Raw genomic sequence first — 21,513 nt, 5'->3', positions numbered from 1 at the left:
GTGGAACTGTAAGTCCAGTTAAACCTCTTTCTTTTGTAAATTATCCAGTCTTTATCAGTATGTCTTTATCAGCAGCATGAAAATGGACTGATACATAGTGTTAATGGGCTCATAGTCATCACTCAGTAGAGATGACACTACACTAAATGACCAAACCATGGACTTGAAGCAAGGCCAAAATCTGTTATTGAAAATATTCATCAAATCCTTGGTAAAAACGTTTGTCTCATGTGCTGGTGCTGACAGAGGTGAAGGAGAGGATCCTATCCATCCTGCAAGGCTCAGGCCCAGAGATTCCTGACTATAGGCAGACTTTCCTAGTCCCATAGAGGCTACTTCCTACTGTTATGTATGCAATTACCTAACACAAAGCTAAGAGTGGGGAAAAAAGTAATGACAATGTCAGCTTCAGTGCCGGGATTTTACATCAGTATACTGGTGTGGTTTTGTTTACTAGAGAAAATAGAATCCAATGTACTAATGTTCAGAACTCAGCTAATAAGTATGTTTTGGCTCAAACTATATCAAAAATCAAAAGATGGTTTCTTACTGGTCAACATGGCCCAGCTGTGAGAATACTGTAATTTATTAAACCAGTCTCCTTAAGTAAGGTTACCCTTCTCAACCTAGGTCTTAGGAGGAAATAATCCACAAAGTCTTAAGACTTATCCCACCACCCACTTCTGTTTGATGAAGACAATTTAAGGGAGAAAGAACCTTGTCCTGCTCTGCTGGAGAGTCAAATCACACCATGTCAACATAACCTTGTAACAGCCAGCTCTCCTCCTTCTGTTCTGAAATGAGAACCATGGAGCCACTCACACCAGAATGCCCATAAGCCATGTGCATCCCATGGTGTTTTCTGCTCAGGGGCCATGGATGGAAGAATGAGAGTCTGATGACATTGTAGCACTTTTTCTTTCTCTCCCCAGGCACCCAGATACTGAAAGCAGGCAGTGCACAGTGTGAAAGACCACCCGCTTGGGCAGAGGAGATTGCAGGAGCTGGGCCTTAGGCCAAAAGGAGGGCCCATAGGAACCTTCCAGCAACAGGCTTCCACACCTCCTCTATGGTTTCATTGTTCGTCCCCTCCAAAACTCATGTTGAAATTAAATTGCCATCGCAACAGTAATAAGAGGTGAAACCTTTATGAGGCAGAGCCCTCATGGGTGGGACTAATGCCATTATAAAATGGCAAGTTTGGTCCCCTTTCTTTTCTTTGCTCTTCTGCCTTTCCCCATGGAATGACGCAGCAAGAAGGCCTTTGATGGATGCTGGCTCCTTGATATTTGACTCTTCAGTCTCCAGAATGGAGAGCCAATACATTTCTGTTTATTATAAATTACCTAGTCTGTGGTATTCTGCTATAGCAGCACAAAATGGACTAAGATACCTCCCAAGCACAATTTCTTTCTCCTATGTTCCTGTGACACTTTACTGATAAGTGTTCTAGTATTTCATCTCTTCTGCTATATTTCATCATATTTCCTCATATCTTCCTCACTAGACTGTGTCTAAGGAAAATGAATATATCTTATTAATCTCACTTTCCGCAGTGCCCAGCACAGTATAATAGTTGAAAACAGATACTCAGTAAAGTTGAAAAACTTATGGTAAGAGAGACCCAGCACAAGAATGTTGTATTTATTTATAATCTTTAACTCCTTCCTAGACTGTGAGTGACTGCAAAACAGAAATCACGGCTTTTTCACCTTCAATCACACAACATAGTGATTTAGGGTCAGAAAGACTTGTGTCCAAATTCTAACTCTGATTTACTTTCTGGTGACCTTGCGTAAGTGACAACCTCTCTGAGCCTCTACTTCTTCATGATACATGGGTGTGAAAATTAAGTGAGATAGTGCAAGCAAAGTGGAATCCAGCCAGGCACACAGTACGAGCCCAATACATAGAGGTTATATTGGTAATGCCAGAGGACCCCCAGGTATAATGAATGCTCAGTCAATGTTGGTTGAATAAGAACCCCTCTGCGAATGTTTAATTCCCTGCTCTAAGTTATTGGTCAAAACTCCTGAGTCGAGTCCCCAGACTGACCCCACAGAATATATGCTGGAAAAAGTTAATGATCTATGCAGTCAGATGAAAAGAAAAAGAACAGATGGAATGAGTTGGGACAATGAGTACCTTAATTCCTTCCCCTGCCAACTCCTGTCAAGATGTTGTAACACTCTGGTCTGATTCTCATTACTTCTGAACAAATGAATTACTTCTTAAGCTTCTTTTTACCCGATTCTTCCATGAGTAATATGAAGATGGAAAATGACATTTTTAAGACTTTGGTGAGGTAAGGAGGTGAGAGGACAGATGGGGCAAGGGGGAAGTGAGAGGTGAGAGCTCAGTTCTGAAGTCTCCCAAATAGCTAGTGCTGGCACTGGGTCTCCTTTGGGGTCAAAGACTTGGGCAGGTATTTTCTCCCTTCCTCTATGAGTTAAAGCAGGGAAACTGTTATATAGAAACTGTTTAATAGAAACCCACTGAGGATATTTCATTATACAATCCTGAAGTTTTTCCTAAAATAATTTCAGATGTTAAAATAAAATAAAAAGCCAGGAGAGTAAATTCAGATCAAATCACAGGATGCTGAAGGTGGACACCAGCAGGAAGATTCCATTCAAGCTGGTAATAATTAACTCCAGAAACATCTTCCATGAAGTTGAGGCACACACAGGGAATGGGTAGGCTCATGAGCAAGGGCTGAGGGCCAGAGCCTGCCTGGGAGCTGCATCTGGATCTTTCAGGTTGGATACGGCTACGGAACAAGGCACCAAACCACCAACTGGTTTGATTTGTTAGTTTATTAGTATTTATTCTTTTTAATGTGTTAGTCAATTTCTTGTTAATCAGCTGAGTTGGGGGAAAGTCAGTCAGGAAAGGTATCTAGATATTTTCCTCTCTAGTCATTTTTGGGATGTGAAAGACCTGCCGGGAGGCAACATCGTAAAGGGAAGGAGAGTAAGTTTGGGGTCATCAGGTCTGGGCCTGAAGCCTGCCTCTGTTTCCTACCAGCTGTGTGGTTTGGGTCAAGCAATTCAATTTTCTATGCTGCACTCTTCTCACCTTAAAATGGAAGAAACAATACCTACTCTGCAGGAGTACTATGAGTATTAAACGGTATAACCCATGTAAATCCATCATGATCTGAAACAGCAGGGACACAAAGAACGTCATTTATTCTCTCTTTGCCTACTTTGGGCAAAGGGTTACATTGGGTGATATAAAGAATGTGGCTGGGTACAGTGGCTCACACCTGTAATCCCAGCACTTTGGGAGGCCGAGGCGGGTGGATCATCTGAGGTCAGGAGTTCGAGACCACCTTGGCTAACACGGTGAAATCCTGTCTCTACTGAAAATACAAAAATTAGCTGGAAATGGTGGTGGGGGCCTGTAACCCCAGCTACTTGGGAGGCTGAGGCAGGAGAATCGCTTGAACCCAGGAGGTGGAGGTTGCAGTGAGCCGAGATCACACCATTGCACTCCAGCCTGGGCGAAAAGAGCAAAACTCTGCCTCAAAAAAAAAAAAAAAGAATGGTCAAAGGTAGGGATCTCGAAGACCCCTTCCAGATCAGACAGTCGATGACTCTATTATCTAGGGCAAGTGCTAAGTAAGAGCCAGAATTTACCGTATATTTACTCTGAAACTAACAAGGAAGCCACTAGTGGGAGAAGTTGGAAATACTAAACCTCTGCTCAGCCTCTCTCTAATTTGACTCCTCCTAATTGAACACAGGGTGTTCCATCTTTTTGGGTCTGGGACATCTTTGTGAATTTGCTTCTGGGACACAGGATGAAGATGTCTAGTTTCCCTGTGGCTGCCCACTATTCCCCAAATCTATCTATACCATAAACACCTGTGATGTAAGCAGTGACAGAATCATAGTGAGTCTCATTCACTATTTTCACCAATGGAAACACTGAGGAAGTGGTGTGACTTTCCGAAAGACAAACCCATAGTAAATAGATGGCAGAGTTGGAACAACCCTAATGTCTCCTTATCTGAGTCCAGGAGCTCTTATGCCACACTGTAAATGCCATTCATTCATTCCTTCATCAATTTCAAATTGAGCTCCTAAAACGTGCCCAGATATAATCAGAATCATACCTTAAGGACCCATGTTGGGTCAATGCTGCCTTGGCCCTGAAGTCCTAACTCTATATGCATTGTCAAATACACATTGGTTGTCCCTGTTTTCCTCCATGGGACTACCATGTGCTACATTGCCTTGATTGTCAAGGTAAGAAAACCAAGGGAATGTGCCAGAGTCTATATCTATTGATACTGTCTGTCCAGCAGCAGTGCCTTCACTATTGTTTGAGGAACACCCCCTGTCCTAGTGCATACAGTCTTGTTGGGACTGTCAAGCTGCCCCACTCTCCCTCTGGCAGTGTACTAAGTCCAAGTGGGACCAAACTCTCCCCCTTGAATTTAAAGGTTGAATATAACCACTAAACCCTATGAAGCAGATTAATGATGATCATGGCACACTGAAGAAGTTGCCCATTTGTTCTTGTTACATACATCCATGGAAATGGTCCATTTCCATCTTTACTGAGACCTAGTTGCTCATCCTTCCTTTGAGTCAATGAGCAAACTTCCAATAAGTTTCTTGTCTGCTTAAGTTAAACAGATTCCATTTCTGTTGTTTGAACCCAGTGAATCTTGATTAATCCACTCACCAATCCAAGAACATTGTCCTAATGCAGGGCTGGGAAATAGTTAACTGAAGATGCCCATATAGCTGTCATGGGAAGGGTACTTACTGGGCTTCTGGTACCATCCGAAGGGATAGGTGTGGACTTCAATGTCACGAGAGCCACAGTCCAAAATGCGCCAGGCTCCTCCACTCTCCTCACTGCACATCTGAATTCCCAAGCTGTTCAGAGTGAGACATGTCACCTCTCCTCCTGGAGTGAAAAAAAAAAAAACCACGATCAGGAAACTGAGTACAATGAATGAGAAAAATCCTGCAAGTGCATTGTTCAGCAGACATTTGGGATACACCACTATATTTCAGATACTATCTCAGCCACTGCTGAAAAACCTGGTACCTGAACTCAAGGAGCCTCTGATCTAAGAGCAAAGGGATAGAGGTGGCTAATACTTATCAAACACCTATCATGTGCCCAGGACTGTGCTAGGTCTCTGTTGGTATCACTTCACGTGGTCCTCACATAACCTTAGAAGGAAGGTAGCTTTGGTAGCCCTATATACAGATGAGGAGGAAATGGAGGCTCAGGGAGATTAAGTGACTTTTCCAGAATCACACACTAGTAAGGGAATCAACCAAACATTAAATACATGTCATACAAATGGATCCAAAGTTCACCAAGCTGGTTGGCCCAAGTGTTCGTTGAAAGATGAACAAAAGATATCTAAGCCAAGAGTACAAGGAAGGAAGTTTGGCCAGGTAGAACTGCACATGTAAAGTGATGATCACTGGACTAGGAGCCATGTCTCAGCTACCACATTTATTAGCCAGTTGCTGTCTCCAAGCCCCCATTTCCTTGTCTGTGAATGAGGATAGGAGATGCTGAGGATTTGTAAAAGCATAGATGTGAATGTGTTTTCTAAACTGCAGAGTGCTGTGCACAGGGGAGAGGAAGTTGTTAACTATTATTACCTTTTAACTGGGAAACATTTAGAAATCCAAAGCCAGTGCAGCATGGGTCCGCATCACACCGTCGTTCACATTCAAAGAACCTGGCATAGGAAGAGAAAGAGCAGGCCTGAAGGTTTTCGCTGGTAGCCCAGGACCTACTGGGTGGGCTGATGGTAGTCATTCTTGCTTTGGGGAACCAGCTTTTCTTCACCCCCTACTTAAACTGGGGGTGCTTTGATCAACATGCATGAGTGGATTCTTAGCTTTGAGGTTCTTTCTGAAAACAAAATTCTACTCCTCTCAGGAACACTGTCCTGCCATTAATCATTTATTCACCCATTCATTCATCATGCATATATTCTGTGCCTATTATGTGCCAGGCTCCAACCAAGCAACCCAGGATCCAGAATGTACCCTTTCAATCCTTTCAGGTAAGCAGAAGTTCTCAGCTTTGGACTCTGGGAAAATAAAGAAATAACAGGGAAGGCATTTCTAGAAAGAGGAGAGTCCATGGGCTTACAGTCAGAGCGACCCAGCCAGGGGCCTGTTTAAGCAGCTGGAGCCGAGCCTGTGCTCCCCTTTGCTTCCCCTCTTACTCACTGTACAATGTGGATAATCACACTCTACCAATGCATTTCTGTTTACTGGGTCAGCCCATCCAGCCAGGCTCTCTCAAGACTGACCTTCTTATTCACTCAATAACTACGCCCCACCCTCAGCTTCTAGGGCTATTCATGGCAGGAGGGACTTAATGGCTCCAAACAAATGTTTCTGGGCTCAATTCCAAGTTCCCCCTGCCCCGACCACTCTGCTCCAGTCTGACCACTCATTCTTGACTCCTGAGAGCTTTCTCAAACCCCTAGTCCCTTCTTGGTGAGGGGATCCTGCCTCATTATTGCCATTCTCCTTCCCTGAACCCAAGCCACATCCCAGTGGTGATGCTTTTATCTGCTGGGCAACATCTCCAATGTTGGCAGCATCTGTGCCCTGATGCCTGCAATTCACCTCTCTGCTTTTCCATCTCCTAGTTCTCCACAAACCTGTCCACTTACCACTTCCTTTTCCTATCTTGGAAGCTCATTTCTGAGATCCAGTCTGGACCATACATTTTCCCAGCCAACTACATTTCCATGAGTCCAGACGCACAATCTATTCCCTTAGTTCCCATCCCAGCTCTACCGTCAGGCTGATCCCCGGTTCCAACCCTCCTTTTCATCCGCCACTCCCATCAGCACAGTGGTGTCCAGTTGAATGTCAAGACAGACTAGCCTGCCTCATCTTTTTAGCCCCATTTTCAAAAGTAGATCTTAAGCACCAGCAACATGATTCAGTGTCATAACTCAAGAGCACTTCATAGATCAATGGTTCATGAATGGATGATCCTTGAATTTTTAAGTATAAAAGAATCACCAGGGGAAGCTTCCTTAAAGGTCAGATTCTATTTTTTTTTTTTTTTTTTTTTGAGACGGAGTCTCACTCTGTCGCCCAGGCTAGAGTGCAGTGGCGCAATCTTGGCTCACTGCAAGCTCCGCCTCCCGGGTTCACGCCATTCTCCTGCCTCAGCCTCTCGGAGTAGCTGGGACTACAGGCGCCCGCCACCACGCCCGGCTAATTTTTTGTATTTTTAGTAGAGACGGGGTTTCACCATGGTCTCGATCTCCTGACCTCGTGATCCACCCGCCTCGGCCTCCCAAAGTGCTGGGATTACAAGCGTGAGCCACCGCGCCCAGCCCCTTAAAGGTCAGATTCTTGAACTCCATCCCAGGAAATGCTGATTCAGCAGGTTCAAAATAGGACCCAAGGATGCAGTTTATAAATAGGACCCAAGAATGCAGATCTGTGGATCTCACCCATTAGAATTCACATTCAGCTCTCCAGGTGATTCTAATGGGCAAGATCCACAGACAATACTAGGAGAGACATCGTCTTCAATTACAATGACTAAGCAAATAAATCAATCATAAAATAAATTTTAAAAATAAATAAAAAATAAAAATTATTTATATGTATATGAGTCTGTCAAAATTTCCACTTGCCCTCCAGATTCTGAGTACTGCAATGTGAGGTTTTGAGAATCAAATTTAGTACCATACTTGATAATTTATATTAAATAATGCTTGGTGGCTCTTTCATCATCCAGCGAGTAGTTCAAGGCTAAACGTTGTGTTTACGATCAGTAACTTACCTTAGCTGAGGTTTTCAGATATGGTTACCTCCTTATTACCTTTTACCCCCTTAGCTTTGGATTTTATAGTTTTTCGTGCTTTTTTTTTTTTTTTTTTTTTTGAAGGAGTCTCACTCTGTTGCTAGGCTGGAGTGCAGTGGCGTGATCTCAGCTCACTGCAACCCCCACCTCCCGAGTTCAAGCGATTCTCCTGCCTCAGCCTCCTCAGTAGCTGGGACTACTAGTATGTGCCGCCACCATGCCCAGCTAACTTTTGTATTTTTAGTAGAGACTGGGCTTCACCATGTTAGTCAGGATGGTCTCGATCTCTTGACCTCGTGTTCCACCCGGCTTGGCCTCTCAAAGTGCTGGGTATGCTTCTGTTTTTAGCTGTGATTGTGTCATCTTCTTTAAGGAAGTATTATTAATAATAAATATTAGGGGTGAGACACAAGTAGCTTACCCATTAGAAATAGATTTTTCAGACATGGGCACTTTATTTCTAATGGATATCCCCATCAGTTTTTGGAATGGCAGGCGAGTATAAAAGTTCTTCACTTTATCTTCCAGTATAACTACATAGAGGAAGAAAGAAAATACATTACTTCGAGATTTGCTGTAGTCATGAAAATATGAGGACAAATGAGTAAAACACAGACTGAAAGTTTCCAATTAAAGATGACATATTAAATTCATATTAACTCTCAGTTCCTATCCCAAATCTCACTAAAGTGATGGTAAGTCCACAGGAACAAAGATTTTTTTTTAAAAAGTGGGGACATAACAACAAAATGTTGGAAGCTAGAAAGCATATGGAGGAATAAAAATAGGCCTAATAGACCAAGAAAACTACTCAACTTTTCTGTGGGAAGAACCAAGAAGTAATGCCATCTGCCCTCTGGAATCCCACAAGGTTTAAGTATGGTAGCCCTGGAGGTGGAGGTGGCCCAAACATAAGAACTGGCTGGAATCTCTTTAATAAGCTATTTGGTCTATAGATGCTCTCCTCTCCTCTCCACAGCTGACAACAGCCCCCTCCCCACCATGGAAGAAGATAGAAGGTCCATTCTCTCAAGATGACAGAAGAGAGGATCTCTTGGGTGCATCAGGTGCAGTCCACGGCATGAGCACTTCACAGAAAGTAGGAGATTCTTTCAAGTCAGCCTGCATAATGAATATCGAGGTGCCCCCCCCAACATTTTCCAAATTTATCTGGTGCCCAAACCACCAGCAGCCAGGCTCATGCCCCAAGGCCAGGTGTTGAGAAACTCCTCTGAATGAGGAACCTAAAAATAGTGGCATGAGGAATTCCCCAAAGGGCAACCCAACAGGATTATCCCTCAAAGAAACCTAGAGTCAACAAGTGCCCACCACACATTTGGGGCTGCCCAGTCAGCTTGTGGACCCCTTTGACATTAGAGTGGAAAAATAAGGGTCACTGGACATCTGAGAAAGGCCTCCAACAAAGAAGATAGAACAGTAAATGAAAGGTGACCACATCTGGAGAAAACAGACTGTAAGGGGTTAAAAAAAATCTCCAAAAATATGGCATCATTAATGGCCTGGGAGAGAAAATCACCTTCTGTCTTGTTAAAGTCACTGTTGCTGACATTCTTTGTAATATACAGCCAAATGGGATTCTGATGCATGTATTAAAGGTGGCTCTCTTAGAAAAGGATTATTTTCTATTGTCAATTTGATGCAGTTCTAAATGGCTTCACATCTCTACAAGGAACATGAATAACTTTACTTTTAAAAGAAGAATAAATTAGTTTTAAGTGTGAATAAACATTTTGGGTTTTATTTTTTAAAGCCCACTTCTGCATTGAAATACTGTCCCCAAATAACCCTTTTTCATATTTTTTGTTTAAACTGAGACAATTACGCAGTAGTTTATTGATTCTAACTGTGAAAGTTTGGATCCATGTTCCCATCTTCTTGAAACCAATAAAAGTATAAAGAAAATGTTTTTTAAATAAGAAACTAATCTGGATATTTCTAAAACCAGAGCCAGCAGAACATCGGAAATACAGTTTATGCAGATCCCTCCAAGTGCTCACCTTTCTTCCGGAACAGGGCCTTTGGTCTCTGAGGCAGGATCAGTCTGCAGCCCTGGGCACTGGACTCCATGATGTCATCACACACCTGTGCCTCTGGGTAGAGGGCGCAGGTGAAGTACAAGGATGCACCCTCTGTTATCTCCGCAAGCTGACAGAAAGAGTGCTCCTGCACACAACCTACAGGCAAGAGAGTAGTGTGATTTTAGTTCTTGTGGGGTCTACAGGGGAGAATAATCTCTACAGGATTCTCTGGGTGGGGAAATGCCTGGTAGAGATCCCTCCTAGTTAGGACAGAGGCCTGAGACTGTCAAGATCATCCAGTCTGAAAGATCCATGCAAAAATGCTGGAGTTCTGCTAGCTGGGGAGGGGGCCATGTGCTCCTGAATAAAGGCAGAGTCAAAGGCATATGGGGCAAACCTCAAACTCAGCAATACAAGAGGCAAAAGAGTAACATTGCATTGGATCTACCCATGGCCATCTCAGAGGGAGTCAGGATCTGCAGACCAGAGGTCACGGGACTGTAAAAACTGTGAACTTTGTGAATTGTCTCCCTGCACCTGTGTCCAAGTCAGCCTGTGCCCCTGGTATATATGAGCTCCCCAAGGGCAAGGAACATGGTTGATTTGATTCATTTTGGGTGTTCTCTTTCATCTCCAAAATCAAACACAAAGCTTTGAACATAATGCATACTTAATAACTGCCAAATGGATGGATGGATGGATGGATGGATGGATGGATGGGATGGATAAATGGATACATGGATGGATGGATGGATGGATGGATGGATGGATGGATGGATGGATGGAAGGAATGGATGGATGGATGGATGGGATGGAAGGATGGATGGGATGGATAAATGGGTAGATGGATGGATGAATGGGATGGATGGATGGATGGATGGATGGATGGATGGATGGATGGATGAATGGATGGATAGATGGAGAGACAGGTGGATGAAGATAGTTTATGGAAGCAGAGTAGAGATTAACTACACTGTAACCTTCTTGAAGATAGGGGTTATGTGCTATCTTTCTTTTATATCATCCACAGTGATCCGTGAGTTATGACACAAAATTTGGCCTTATCTGTGTCTCAGGAGTTGCCAAACTTGGCCTGTGATGCCTGACTACAGTGTCTGGAAGAAGGATGAGGTCTAAGGATACTTACGAGAAAGGCACCACAGGTTTGCCTGCTGGGCTGAAAACAGGTGCTTGAAAAGCCAGTGCTTCTGGCTGGGTAGTGATTGATTTTCATTGACAATGACCTGGTCAGGGTCCACAGGGGAGAAAAGTTCTGTTGTCAAACCTGAAAAAGAAGCAGAGAGTCAATTTCCTGCACCTTTAACTCTAGTGAACATGAGAAAAACACAAGAAAGAAACATACACACACACACACACACACACACACAGAGAGTCAGAGATAGAGACAGAGACATTTTTATGCTGTGGGAAACCAGAGCAGGATTGAAGTCAGTAGAGCTGGGAGTCTGGTCAGACAGGAATAGTTCAGAAGGCCCCAGGAAGTCCTAAAAATTATGGGATGGCAAAATCTTAGAATCTTGGTTTGGATAAAGCCTTGGAAATTATCTGGTCCACCTTTTCACCTAATGCAGAAGTTTTCCCCTGGAGACTTCTGTCTAATGCCTCTATAGCTCCACATGACATCATTGTGCTGACCACAGCAGCCCACTCCATCATAAGGAAGTTGTATAGTCAAGTCCTCTTTTTGTAACTTTGAACCACTGATTCTCTTTCTGTCTTCTGAAGCCACATGGAAGTCCAGCCTCTCTCCCAAATGGTAGTCTTCATCTATAAAGTCAGCTTTCAGCTCCGCTTAACCCAAACTTGAAAGTTTTAGCTCAACCATTCCCTGACTCTGTCTTCAGGTATTCACATGCCGTGATCCCAGCTCTTCCTGGAGTCCCCACTGCCTACAGAAAATAAGTCCAGGTTCTTTTCTTAATCTGGGCTCTACCTGCCTTTTGAGCCTCACCTCGGATTGTCTTGATTTGCACTTCAGCAACACAACAGCCCTGCTAACTCTAGCTCATCACCACGCTATCTGCAGTCCCCATGCAATTGCTCATGCTCTTCCCTCTGTTGGCTCAAGCTCCATTACACCCTCCTCCCCCACCCAGCTAGTGCAGCCTGTGCTTCGAGGATCAGCTTTGATCCTTCCTGCTCTGATGTCCTGTGACTCTATAAAGAGGTTCTATAGGGCCAAGGGCCCCAACACCCAGACCCAGTGGGGATAGCTCTGTAACCTTGGAGGGTTCTGTCTTCCAGGGGGACGTACAATGGTGGCAAGATGCAGATTAGGGAGATGAGCTGGGGAATGTTTGCAATGTCCATTCATTCAGGGCTCTGTATAAGGGGCACTACATCCCATATACACCTCCACTTTGCTGTGGACTTTGGCACTGCACTTTCCTTGTAGTGCTTGTCAGCAGCCATTTTCCACACTTCATAAAGCAGGCTCAAGGAAACTGAGCTTCTTCACTAGAAAGAACCACTGGACAGGATAAAGGCTTTATGAGTACTTGGCAAGGTGAGAAGTTTGGTGCTGGCAGAGACCCCAGAGACCATGTCGCCGCCCCAGCCTGCATCTCATGTGATTGTATGGTGGCCAGTTCCCAAGCCTGTTTCCTCACTGAACCATGCCTGGCACAAGAGGACAGAGACCTCAGAGACCATATTGCCTCCCCAGCCTTCATCTCACATGATTGTATAATGGCCTGTCCCCATTGAACCATGCCTGGCACAAAGTAGGAGCTCAGGGAGATCACAGATTGCCCCTCAAGACAGCAGCGTAAGAGAAGAGAAACAAGGCAGCAGGACTCAAGGCACACCTGCTCTCAGAGCCTTCACACAGGGGTTCCCCTTACCTGGAACACCTTTTCTCAGGTGTACCTGGGAGCGTCTGGCAGATCCTTCTGGCCTCCTCTGAGAAACTTTTCCTGGCCCCTACAGGCTGCTAGCATTCCTTCTGCATTCTCACTGCACCTGACACCTGTCCACATTACACCCCTTGCCACATTGTCATGCAGTGGCTGGCACATAGAATTCTCACTAGTCTGTGAATGTCCAAGGCCACAGCCACAAAAGCTCAAAAATGTCTGGTTGGATGAAAGAACGAATACTGTAGCCACTTCATCTTATACCTGGTTTACATGCCATGTTAGATAAAGCCATTTCCTATTTCTCTTAAAACTATGTGCCCTCCTTAAAAGCAAGGAGACCAGTCACTCTCATTGGCTTCTTGGGTTTGTCTCAAACATTCAGACTGATGGGAGTAACCTGATACACAAAGGGGAAGATTCCTCACTGTCCTCTGAATCAGACAGGCCACTCTCATGGACCCTGAGAAGCACCGCCCGAGTAAATGAGCCCACGTAGAGATGCCACTGGGCCTGGACTCAATGTGATTTTTTTCTCCAGGCACTTTATCTCCTTGAGCCCAGGAATGCAATCAACTGAGAAAGGGAAAACTGAGCTGAACCTTGTCTATTCACCCTGACTCCCTGCAAGGTCTCCAGTGGGGGCCAAGCTCCCCTTCTAGGGGAGAGGGAAGAAAGCGGAGGGCGGGGGGAGCATCCTGTGTGAATCACATGAGAGTTTTGTAGATGCAGCCCTAAAGTAGTGTGTGATGATGGATTTTATAGAACCTTCTCAAGTGCCACTAACTCACGCACATTTACATTATCACAAGCTGTCTGGCTGCCCCTCAAAGGCACTGCCAAGGTTGAGGATCACAAACACAATGCCTGATCAAGCAGGGGAGGGCAGGGTGCTGGGCATTTTTTAGGCATGTGTTAAGTACCAGGCACTGTACCAAGTGGTTGCTATTTAATGGGATAAGAGGTAGACAAGATTCTTTTACACATGAATCCAGGGATCTTAGCAGGGAAGCAAATTACCCATGGCCGTGCACTAAGGCATGTAATCAGTGGCAGAAACATGGTTCAAGCTCTAGTATCTGCTCTGTAATGTGATGGTTTTTTCCCTTGTACCATGCTGCCTTCCTGTGCCATCAGTCTGATCTGGCTCTCCCTTTTCTTATTCTCTTCTCCTTCCTTCTTTCCTTCTGATCCTACTCCTATTCCTACAGTGAGTCCATGCATGCAAATACACACACACGCGCACACACACACACACACACACTGCAGACCACATGCAGATGTCTTGTCTCCTGGTCCTTGCTGAGCCCATATTGAGCAGCTGATCTCCCTCTCTCTCTGAGTTTTAGCTCCACCTCAGTAATAATAATCACAGACTCTGGAGGTAGAGAAGTCCAGACAGTACATACGTACTGTTCCTATTCATGTTTGGAATCACAGCTTTCACTGTATGCCATGACATGCAAAAGATTCTCATAGACATGTCATTCATTAAACAATTTCAGAATATTTACACTTTGTTTATACTCTTCAGGATTGACATAAGTGAAGCCCATTGGCCACAGTCAGGTGAACCTTGCTCTTTGTTTCTTTCTTTTTTTTTTTTTTTTTTCAAGGTTAAGTTGTTTTAGAATTTGGCTAAGTTTGTGATATATGTTTATGAGGTACAAATTTGATTTCTTTTTTTTCTTTTTGTTTTCTTTTTTTTTCTTTTTTATGATTATACTTTAGGTTTTAGGGTACATGTGCACAATGTGCAGGTTTGTTACATATGTATCCATGTGCCACGTTGTTTTGCTGCACTCATTAACTTGTCATGTAGCATTAGGTATATCTCCTAATGCTGTCCCTCCCCCTCCCCCCACCCCACAACAGTCCCCGGAGTGTGATGTTCCCCTTCCTGTGTCCACGAGTTCTCATTGTTCAATTCCCACCTATGAGTGAGAACATGCAGTGTTTGGTTTTTTGTCCTTGTGATAGTTTACTGAGAATGATGGTTTCCAGTTTCATACATGTCCCTACAAAGGATATGAACGCATCATTTTTTATGGCTGCATAGTATTCCATGGTGTGTATGTGCCACATTTTCTTAATCCAGTCTATCGTTGTTGGACATTTGGGTTGGTTCCAATTCTTTGCTATTGTGAATAGTGCCGCAATAAACATACGTGTGCATGTGTCTTTATAGCAGCATGATTTATAGTCCTTTGGGTATATACCCAGTAATGGGATAGCTGGGTCAAATGGTATTTCTAGTTCTAGATTCCTGAGGAATCGCCACACTGACTTCCACAATGGTGGAACTAGTTTACAGTCCCACCAACAGTGTAAAAGTGTTCCTATTTCTCCACATCCTCTCCAGCACCTGTTGTTTCCTGACTTTTTTGTTTCTTTCTTCAGGTTTTGTTATCATGGTTGTCTTCATTTCCAGTAACGCTGATGAATTTGCAGTGATTTTGCTTTACTTTCTGTGCCAATTGCCCATCTGAGGAGCTTCTCACATTTATAAGCTGGATAATTGGGTTAAAAGATTAAAGGAGAGTCCATGGATACAGAATAGAGTGACATCAATATGTCCGTTCATTGACTAAACTCTTGGTGCACCCATTTAGTCTCCGCATTCAGACACCCAAGTGTGTAAGAAGGTTTGGGGATCAGTACCTGTTTCTGTTGGAGATGCTGGCCTTGGCACTGTGTCTTTTCTACATCCCATAGACTCAGGCCGAGACCCCATGTCAGAATCTAGGAGGAAAAAAAAGAGTTGTTGCAATGTTGGGGAGAAGGGGTAGTACTCCACTGGTCAACAAAATGGTAGTAGCAATGTGAGAAAAATCAGGCCCTAAAGCCAGGTGCCTTAGATAAGATCTGCAACAGATGCCCTGACATAGATCTGCACTCTTTTTTATATGGAACATCATCCAACCTCTCAATGATAGAACACTCATTATCTGTGATATTGAAATTATTAACATATGCAAAGCCCTTTCGAGTTAACAAAATATGCTCATAAATATTGCTGTGTATAACACCCTATGTACGTAGGGAACAAGATTTCCGTTTTACTCTTGAGAAAACTGAGACTTAAAGAGGCAAAATAATTTATCCCAGACCACTCAAGTGGCCAGTAAATGAATTAAAAATTTTAAAAATTTAACTAAATGTTCAAGTCAGGAACAGGTCTTCCACGAAAGCGAGTGAGCCTGTGGCGGTGCAGGTATCAGGCAGGCCTTAAGGCACTTCCCTGTGGTGCGGCAAATGGCCTGGAGAAATTAAGTCCCTCATTTTTCATCAGCTAACACTTTATCAGAAATGTCTGATAACTAGGAAGTGCTGGACTTGGGACCTCCTACCAGTGTCTGGTCTCAACCCCAGGACCTCCCAGGCATCCCATGGGCATTTCACGTACCTCTCCAAGTCTCATTTTCCTTGCCTGGAAAATGAATAAACTATCACCTCCTCTTTAGATCTACCTTATAGGTATAATTAAATGAGAAAAGAAGTACATAATCTCATAATCTCTTTAAAATGAAAATGATGGTAAACACCTTCCTTTTCTTTTTCTCCTCCTCCACCTTTTCTCCTCTTCCTTCTCCTCCTTTTCTGCCTTCCTTCTTCTCTTCATCACCACCACCCCCACCAACATTACTCAGCAGGTATTATACGCGCAGCACTGTTTTGTGCATTGACATATTACTGTTCAGGCAATTCTGAGGTCAGTGGCATCTGTATCACACGTCACCCATGGGAATCTGGGCATGAGGGGCTGGTCCATGGGCTCCCAGGCACACAAGTGGGGATTGATGGGACCAGGATTCACATCCCATCATCCAAGTCTGTGCCTTCCTGCTCTTTCAGTTTATCAGCATGTAGAAGCAAGTCACCAATCCTCTCTCGGGACACTGAAGATCAGTGAGGACAGATTAGGGGAACAGGAGGGACGTAATATGGGATCAGGGGCCTTTCTCATGCCTCTCACCCAGCACATACGGCCATGACCTGTGATGGGCCACTGTTCTATCTGCTCCCTCCTGAGGCCAGAACCCTTCAAGAGTCAGGGCTGTGCCTCTCATCTCTCCCTTAAATGCCTTTCATTTTCCCTGGGTCTGAGTAGGCACTTGATCAACATTCAGAAAACTTGAAGGAGGACAAAGAAGCAGAAGGGAAGTGCCAAGCATACATGTTGTTGGACACTCCATTTTTCCCCCACTCTGTCCCACACACCCACAGTACCATTGTTTGTGAGCAGGAGTTCAGAGAACTACCTGCCTGGGATCCTGTCACCAGTCCCTGGGCCTCAGGGTGAAAGGCACGTGGGGCTGAGTCCCCTTAGACAAATGCCTCCTGTGCTTTGCAATGGCCCTGAACTCCCCTCCTAGGAACAAGGGTATCTTGTGGTCAGCAAACTTTATCTCACGGGAACCTAGTGCCTCCTCCCTCCATCCCTTCTTGGGTTTCCACAGTACTCATTTTTCTTTTAGACTTTGGTATCTTATCTGATGAGTTGGAGCCCTTCTATTCCACAGAAAGTATGCATTTGGAAAGTGACTCTCTACCTATTCCTCTACAGAAAAAGAGTGTCCTGTGAATGAGAGGTGGTGCCAGACAATCTCATATAATCAGCATCCTGCTAACCCCCTTCTTCCACCATGGAGCTCACCTTTCCAGAGATAAACCTGCTGAAAATTGGTAAAGGTGTCTTGAGTTCCTTCTAGGGGTGTCAGACCTGCAAAGGAAGATGTTTATTTTTATGAGCTTGAGTGTGCTGTCACTCGGTACCCACCATTACCGCAATAGCCCCATCTCCCTTGACACAAGCTCTTCCTAGGCCTGAAAGCTCTTTCCCACGTAAAGTTAACCCAGAAGCTTCTTGCAGCTCTCTTCCAGTTCCCTGGTACAAAACCAGAGCTGGTCAGACATTGAGTGTCATACTCAGGGCACCAAAGGGACTACTTCCATGAGGGGTTGTGAACCTATGACTCAGGAGAGTCACTTAAGGAACTGGAGATTGGCTTGAAGAAAGCAAAGCTCCTGGGACACTCAAGGGCTGTGTGAGTTTCCCATATCACTTAACTCCTCAGAGACTCTTGCCTCATTGGTAAATGTGGACAGCAATTTTGAGAATGGGAGAATGGGAATACTGTGTATAAACTATCCTCTGCAGTCCTCAACGTTTGATAGGCAGCCACTTGTTGGCAGCTGCCATGACTCAATTGATTACTAATATTATCCAATTTTCCTTTCTGGCAAACTGTTCTCCCCTGGATGCCATTCTGGATGAGACTAGACTTGCCACACCATTTCCTGATGGTCACTGCCGTCTCTTTTACCCCTGCTCAGTCTTCAGTTCCTTTCAAGTTCCCTGTGACATGGAAGGTGAAGAAAATAGCCCAGATAGCAGAGTCCGGAGGCAAATAAGCCCCATGCTACAGGAGAGAGTTGGCTGACAGCCTGGGACATCAAGATATCATCACATTTTGTTTTTAATTATTATTAGGAGCTAGTCCTTTTATATCTTTATTTAAATTTTTATTTTATTTTACTTTAAGTTCCAGGATACGTGTGTAAAACTTTGGGCAGGTTTGTTACATAGGTATACATGTGCCATGGTGGTGTGCTGCACCTATCAACCTGTCATCTAGGTTTTAAGCCTTGCATGCATTAGGTATTTGTCCCAATGAAGAGCTAGTTATTGATAAACGGTTATTACCATTTATCCAACACTAGCAGGGGTGTCCAAGGGAGATAATGCAGTCATGGGTTCTTAGTTTCTGTTTCTGGTTGGGCCAGTAAAGCCCCTTCCTCATCACTCTTTTCTGCTTATCATTAACGACAGAAACTAAAAACCATGGTTTCAGAACACTAAAAACCTAAAACAAAACAAAACAGAACAACAACAACAACAACAACAACAACAACAAAAGGCGGATTGGACAAGCTTGCATGAAAACCTTCCATATATTACCTAATTTAAAACTCACAGGCATGCTATAAAGTAAGGTCCCCAATTTCCAGATAAAGGATCAAAGTCAAGAAAGGTTAATGCAAGAATTTAAACCCCATCTATTTGGCTTCAAATCCCATACTCCTTCCTAACCACCACACTAAGGAGAGGATAATACACAGCCATGCATCTCTTACCAACAAGAATATGTTCTGAGAAATGCAGTTTTGTTGTTGTGTGATCATAGAGTGTACTTACATAAGCCTAGATGCTCTATATACTTTTATTTACATATATTTTTTCATACAAAAAAAGTCCCAGCATCATTAATGAATCTTAATCACTTCTCCTACTTGATCTGAAATGTCAGTATCAAGTGCTTTGTATCAGGTTTCTATTAGTATCCATTATAATCTTATGCATTAATCTTATAATCTTATTCTCCATTTAATCTTATGGGACCACCATTACATACGTGGTCCTTCACTGGTCAAAATGTCTTTTTGAGGTGCATGGCTGTACTTCAGAATTCTGTCTATCTGACATGGCAAAAATGTTAAAGGTATTTGTGTTTAAAGAGGTGTGAACTGAACTCTCTGGAAAACTCGGCTCTCAAAGCGACAAGTCCCCCCGGGGCTGACCATGTTCTAGGACATAAAGGTGAGACAAAAAGACTGAGTTGCACTTTCATTAGATTTTACTTCTGAAACGGGAATAAACAATGGTGCTGGAACTTCTCAGACTGCAATGTTGAGATGTTTCTCTAAAGGATCTACTCAAAATTCTGTCACAGCCTTCTTTAGAAGGTAAAAGTTATTTATAACAATTTGGGCAAGTGAACACCTATGACATCTGAGAGATGTAGACTTGGATCTCTGCAATTACTGGACTTATCTCCACACTGTGGAGGAGATCTCACCATATACTCCTACTGCAACAACACAGAACCAGTGGTTGCGCACCTGCTCAGTTTGTGTTCCGTTTTCACTCTCTCCTCATGATATCATCATTTGCTTATTTCAAAGCTCAGGCTATGGGGTTTTAGACTTTGTCACAAGGGAAATCAGATAATATTTTTTTAATCCCCCCCTTTTTTTTGAGACAAAGTCTTGCTCTGTTGCCCAGGCTGGAGTGCAGCAGCATGATTTCAGCTCACTGCAACTTCTGCCTCCCAGGTTCAAGCAATTCTCCTGCCTCAGCCTCCTAAGTAGCTGGGATTACAGGTGCCCATCACTACGCCCAGCTAATTTTTGTATTTTTAGTAAAGACAGGGTTTCACCTTGTTGGCCAGGCTGGTCTTGAACTCCTGACCTCGTGATCCACCTGCCTTGGCCTCCCAAAGTGCTGGGATTACAGGTGCGAGCCACCGCGCCCAGCCTTAAATCTTTTTATACCCAAATCTATGGATATACTGATTCTTTAAAGATAGATGGATACACCATATGTAGATATATATAGAGAGAGAGAGCTATAGATATAACCTATATACTCATATAGGTAATACAGATGTAAAGTGAATAAGGTTTTTAAAATACTTTTGGTCATGCATTATAATTCTTATTTAACCTGTAAAACTTAAAGAAACAACATTTATCTCTAGAGTATTGTATTGCTCTCAAGTCTAAGGCTGAAGCCAATGACCACATTAAGAAGCAGTTTACCATGAAATACATTTGCAGCAACCTGGATGAGACTGGAGACTATTATTCTAAGTGAAGTCACTCTGGGATGAAAAACCAAACATAGAATGTTCTCACTGATATGTGGGAGCTAAGCTATGAGGACACAAAGGCATAAGAATAATACAGTGGACTTTGGCGACTTGGAGGGAAGGGTGAGAGGGGGGTGAGGGATAAATGACTACAAATAGGGTGCAGTGGATACTGTTCAGATGATGGCCGCACCAAAATCTCACAAATCACCACTGAAGAACTTACTCATGTAACCAAACACCACCTTATCCCAGTAACCTATGGAAAAATAATATATACGTGTGTGTGTGTGTGTGTGTGTGTGTGTGTGTGTGTGTGTGTGTGTGTAATTTACCATGAAATAATTGGGGAATTTGGATTATGGTCACTCAATACAAATACAAATTTGGTCACATCCCCATGCCTGCCCCTTCTTAAGAGCTGTAATCCATAGGAAATCTCAAAAGGAAGGTCTTTACCTCTCAGCAGTCTCAGTGTCTGACTTGCGGTGAATTGGTGGTGAGTATTTCACTCTGTCCGAGACTCTTATTTTTGTGGGTGTGTGTGTCCTGTTTTACATAATGTCAAAAATTATAGATGCCTTTCACCACTCAGAGACAAACGGGTGCTTCCCGCAGGTGCACATCAGTTTGGGACTGTATTTTTGGCCCAGAATGTACTGAACTGTGATAGGAAGCAGACACCTTATACACTCTGTCCGTCTCAAGGCAACAGAGCCCTAGGTCTGCCAGCCTGGGAAACATGCTGTCTTAAGTTCAGCCTTGGTTTTTGCTTGTTTCAACACAATTTAATCCAATGGAATTCAACTAAATTCAGCACATGTATGTAGAGCACCTTTGTAGGTCCAGAAAGTCACCTGACCAGCATCTACAGAGATTACTGTGTCCTGGGAAGCACCTTTGTCAATCACCACAAGGAAAGTTATAACCCCTTGGTGGTCTTAATTATTAATATGATTGCCAAGTCTCCATAGGAATACATAGAGAATACTGGGTAAAAGAAAGAATGTTGCCCTGCTTTCTCTTATCTTCCTCATCTTTCATTCCCATCTCTACATCCAAACTCACCTCCTCCTGCTTTCTAAATCAGTTAATAGGACCATCTTCTTCTTGGGTTGTCCT

At 43.6% G+C, this 21,513-nt stretch overlaps 1 protein-coding gene across 1 annotated transcript in view; it reads right to left on the bottom strand.

Moving 5' to 3' along the window:
• Positions 1-21,513, bottom strand: part of TG (thyroglobulin) — a 272,911-nt gene that overhangs the window by 157,758 nt on the left and 93,640 nt on the right. The window contains exons 28-34 of the mRNA XM_032760475.2: positions 17,397-17,462; positions 15,401-15,481; positions 11,011-11,148; positions 9,843-10,019; positions 8,246-8,357; positions 5,640-5,719; positions 4,780-4,923 (exon numbers count right to left, since the gene is read on the bottom strand). Coding sequence (XP_032616366.1) covers positions 4,780-4,923; positions 5,640-5,719; positions 8,246-8,357; positions 9,843-10,019; positions 11,011-11,148; positions 15,401-15,481; positions 17,397-17,462 — 798 coding nt within the window. The remainder of the gene's footprint in view (positions 1-4,779; positions 4,924-5,639; positions 5,720-8,245; positions 8,358-9,842; positions 10,020-11,010; positions 11,149-15,400; positions 15,482-17,396; positions 17,463-21,513) is intronic.

This window comes from Hylobates moloch, unplaced genomic scaffold (genome assembly GCF_009828535.3).
Source record: "Hylobates moloch isolate HMO894 unplaced genomic scaffold, HMol_V3 SCAFFOLD_9, whole genome shotgun sequence".
In the NCBI taxonomy this organism is placed as follows: Eukaryota; Metazoa; Chordata; class Mammalia; order Primates; family Hylobatidae; genus Hylobates; species Hylobates moloch.
This window is presented reverse-complemented; position numbering and strand designations above follow the sequence as displayed.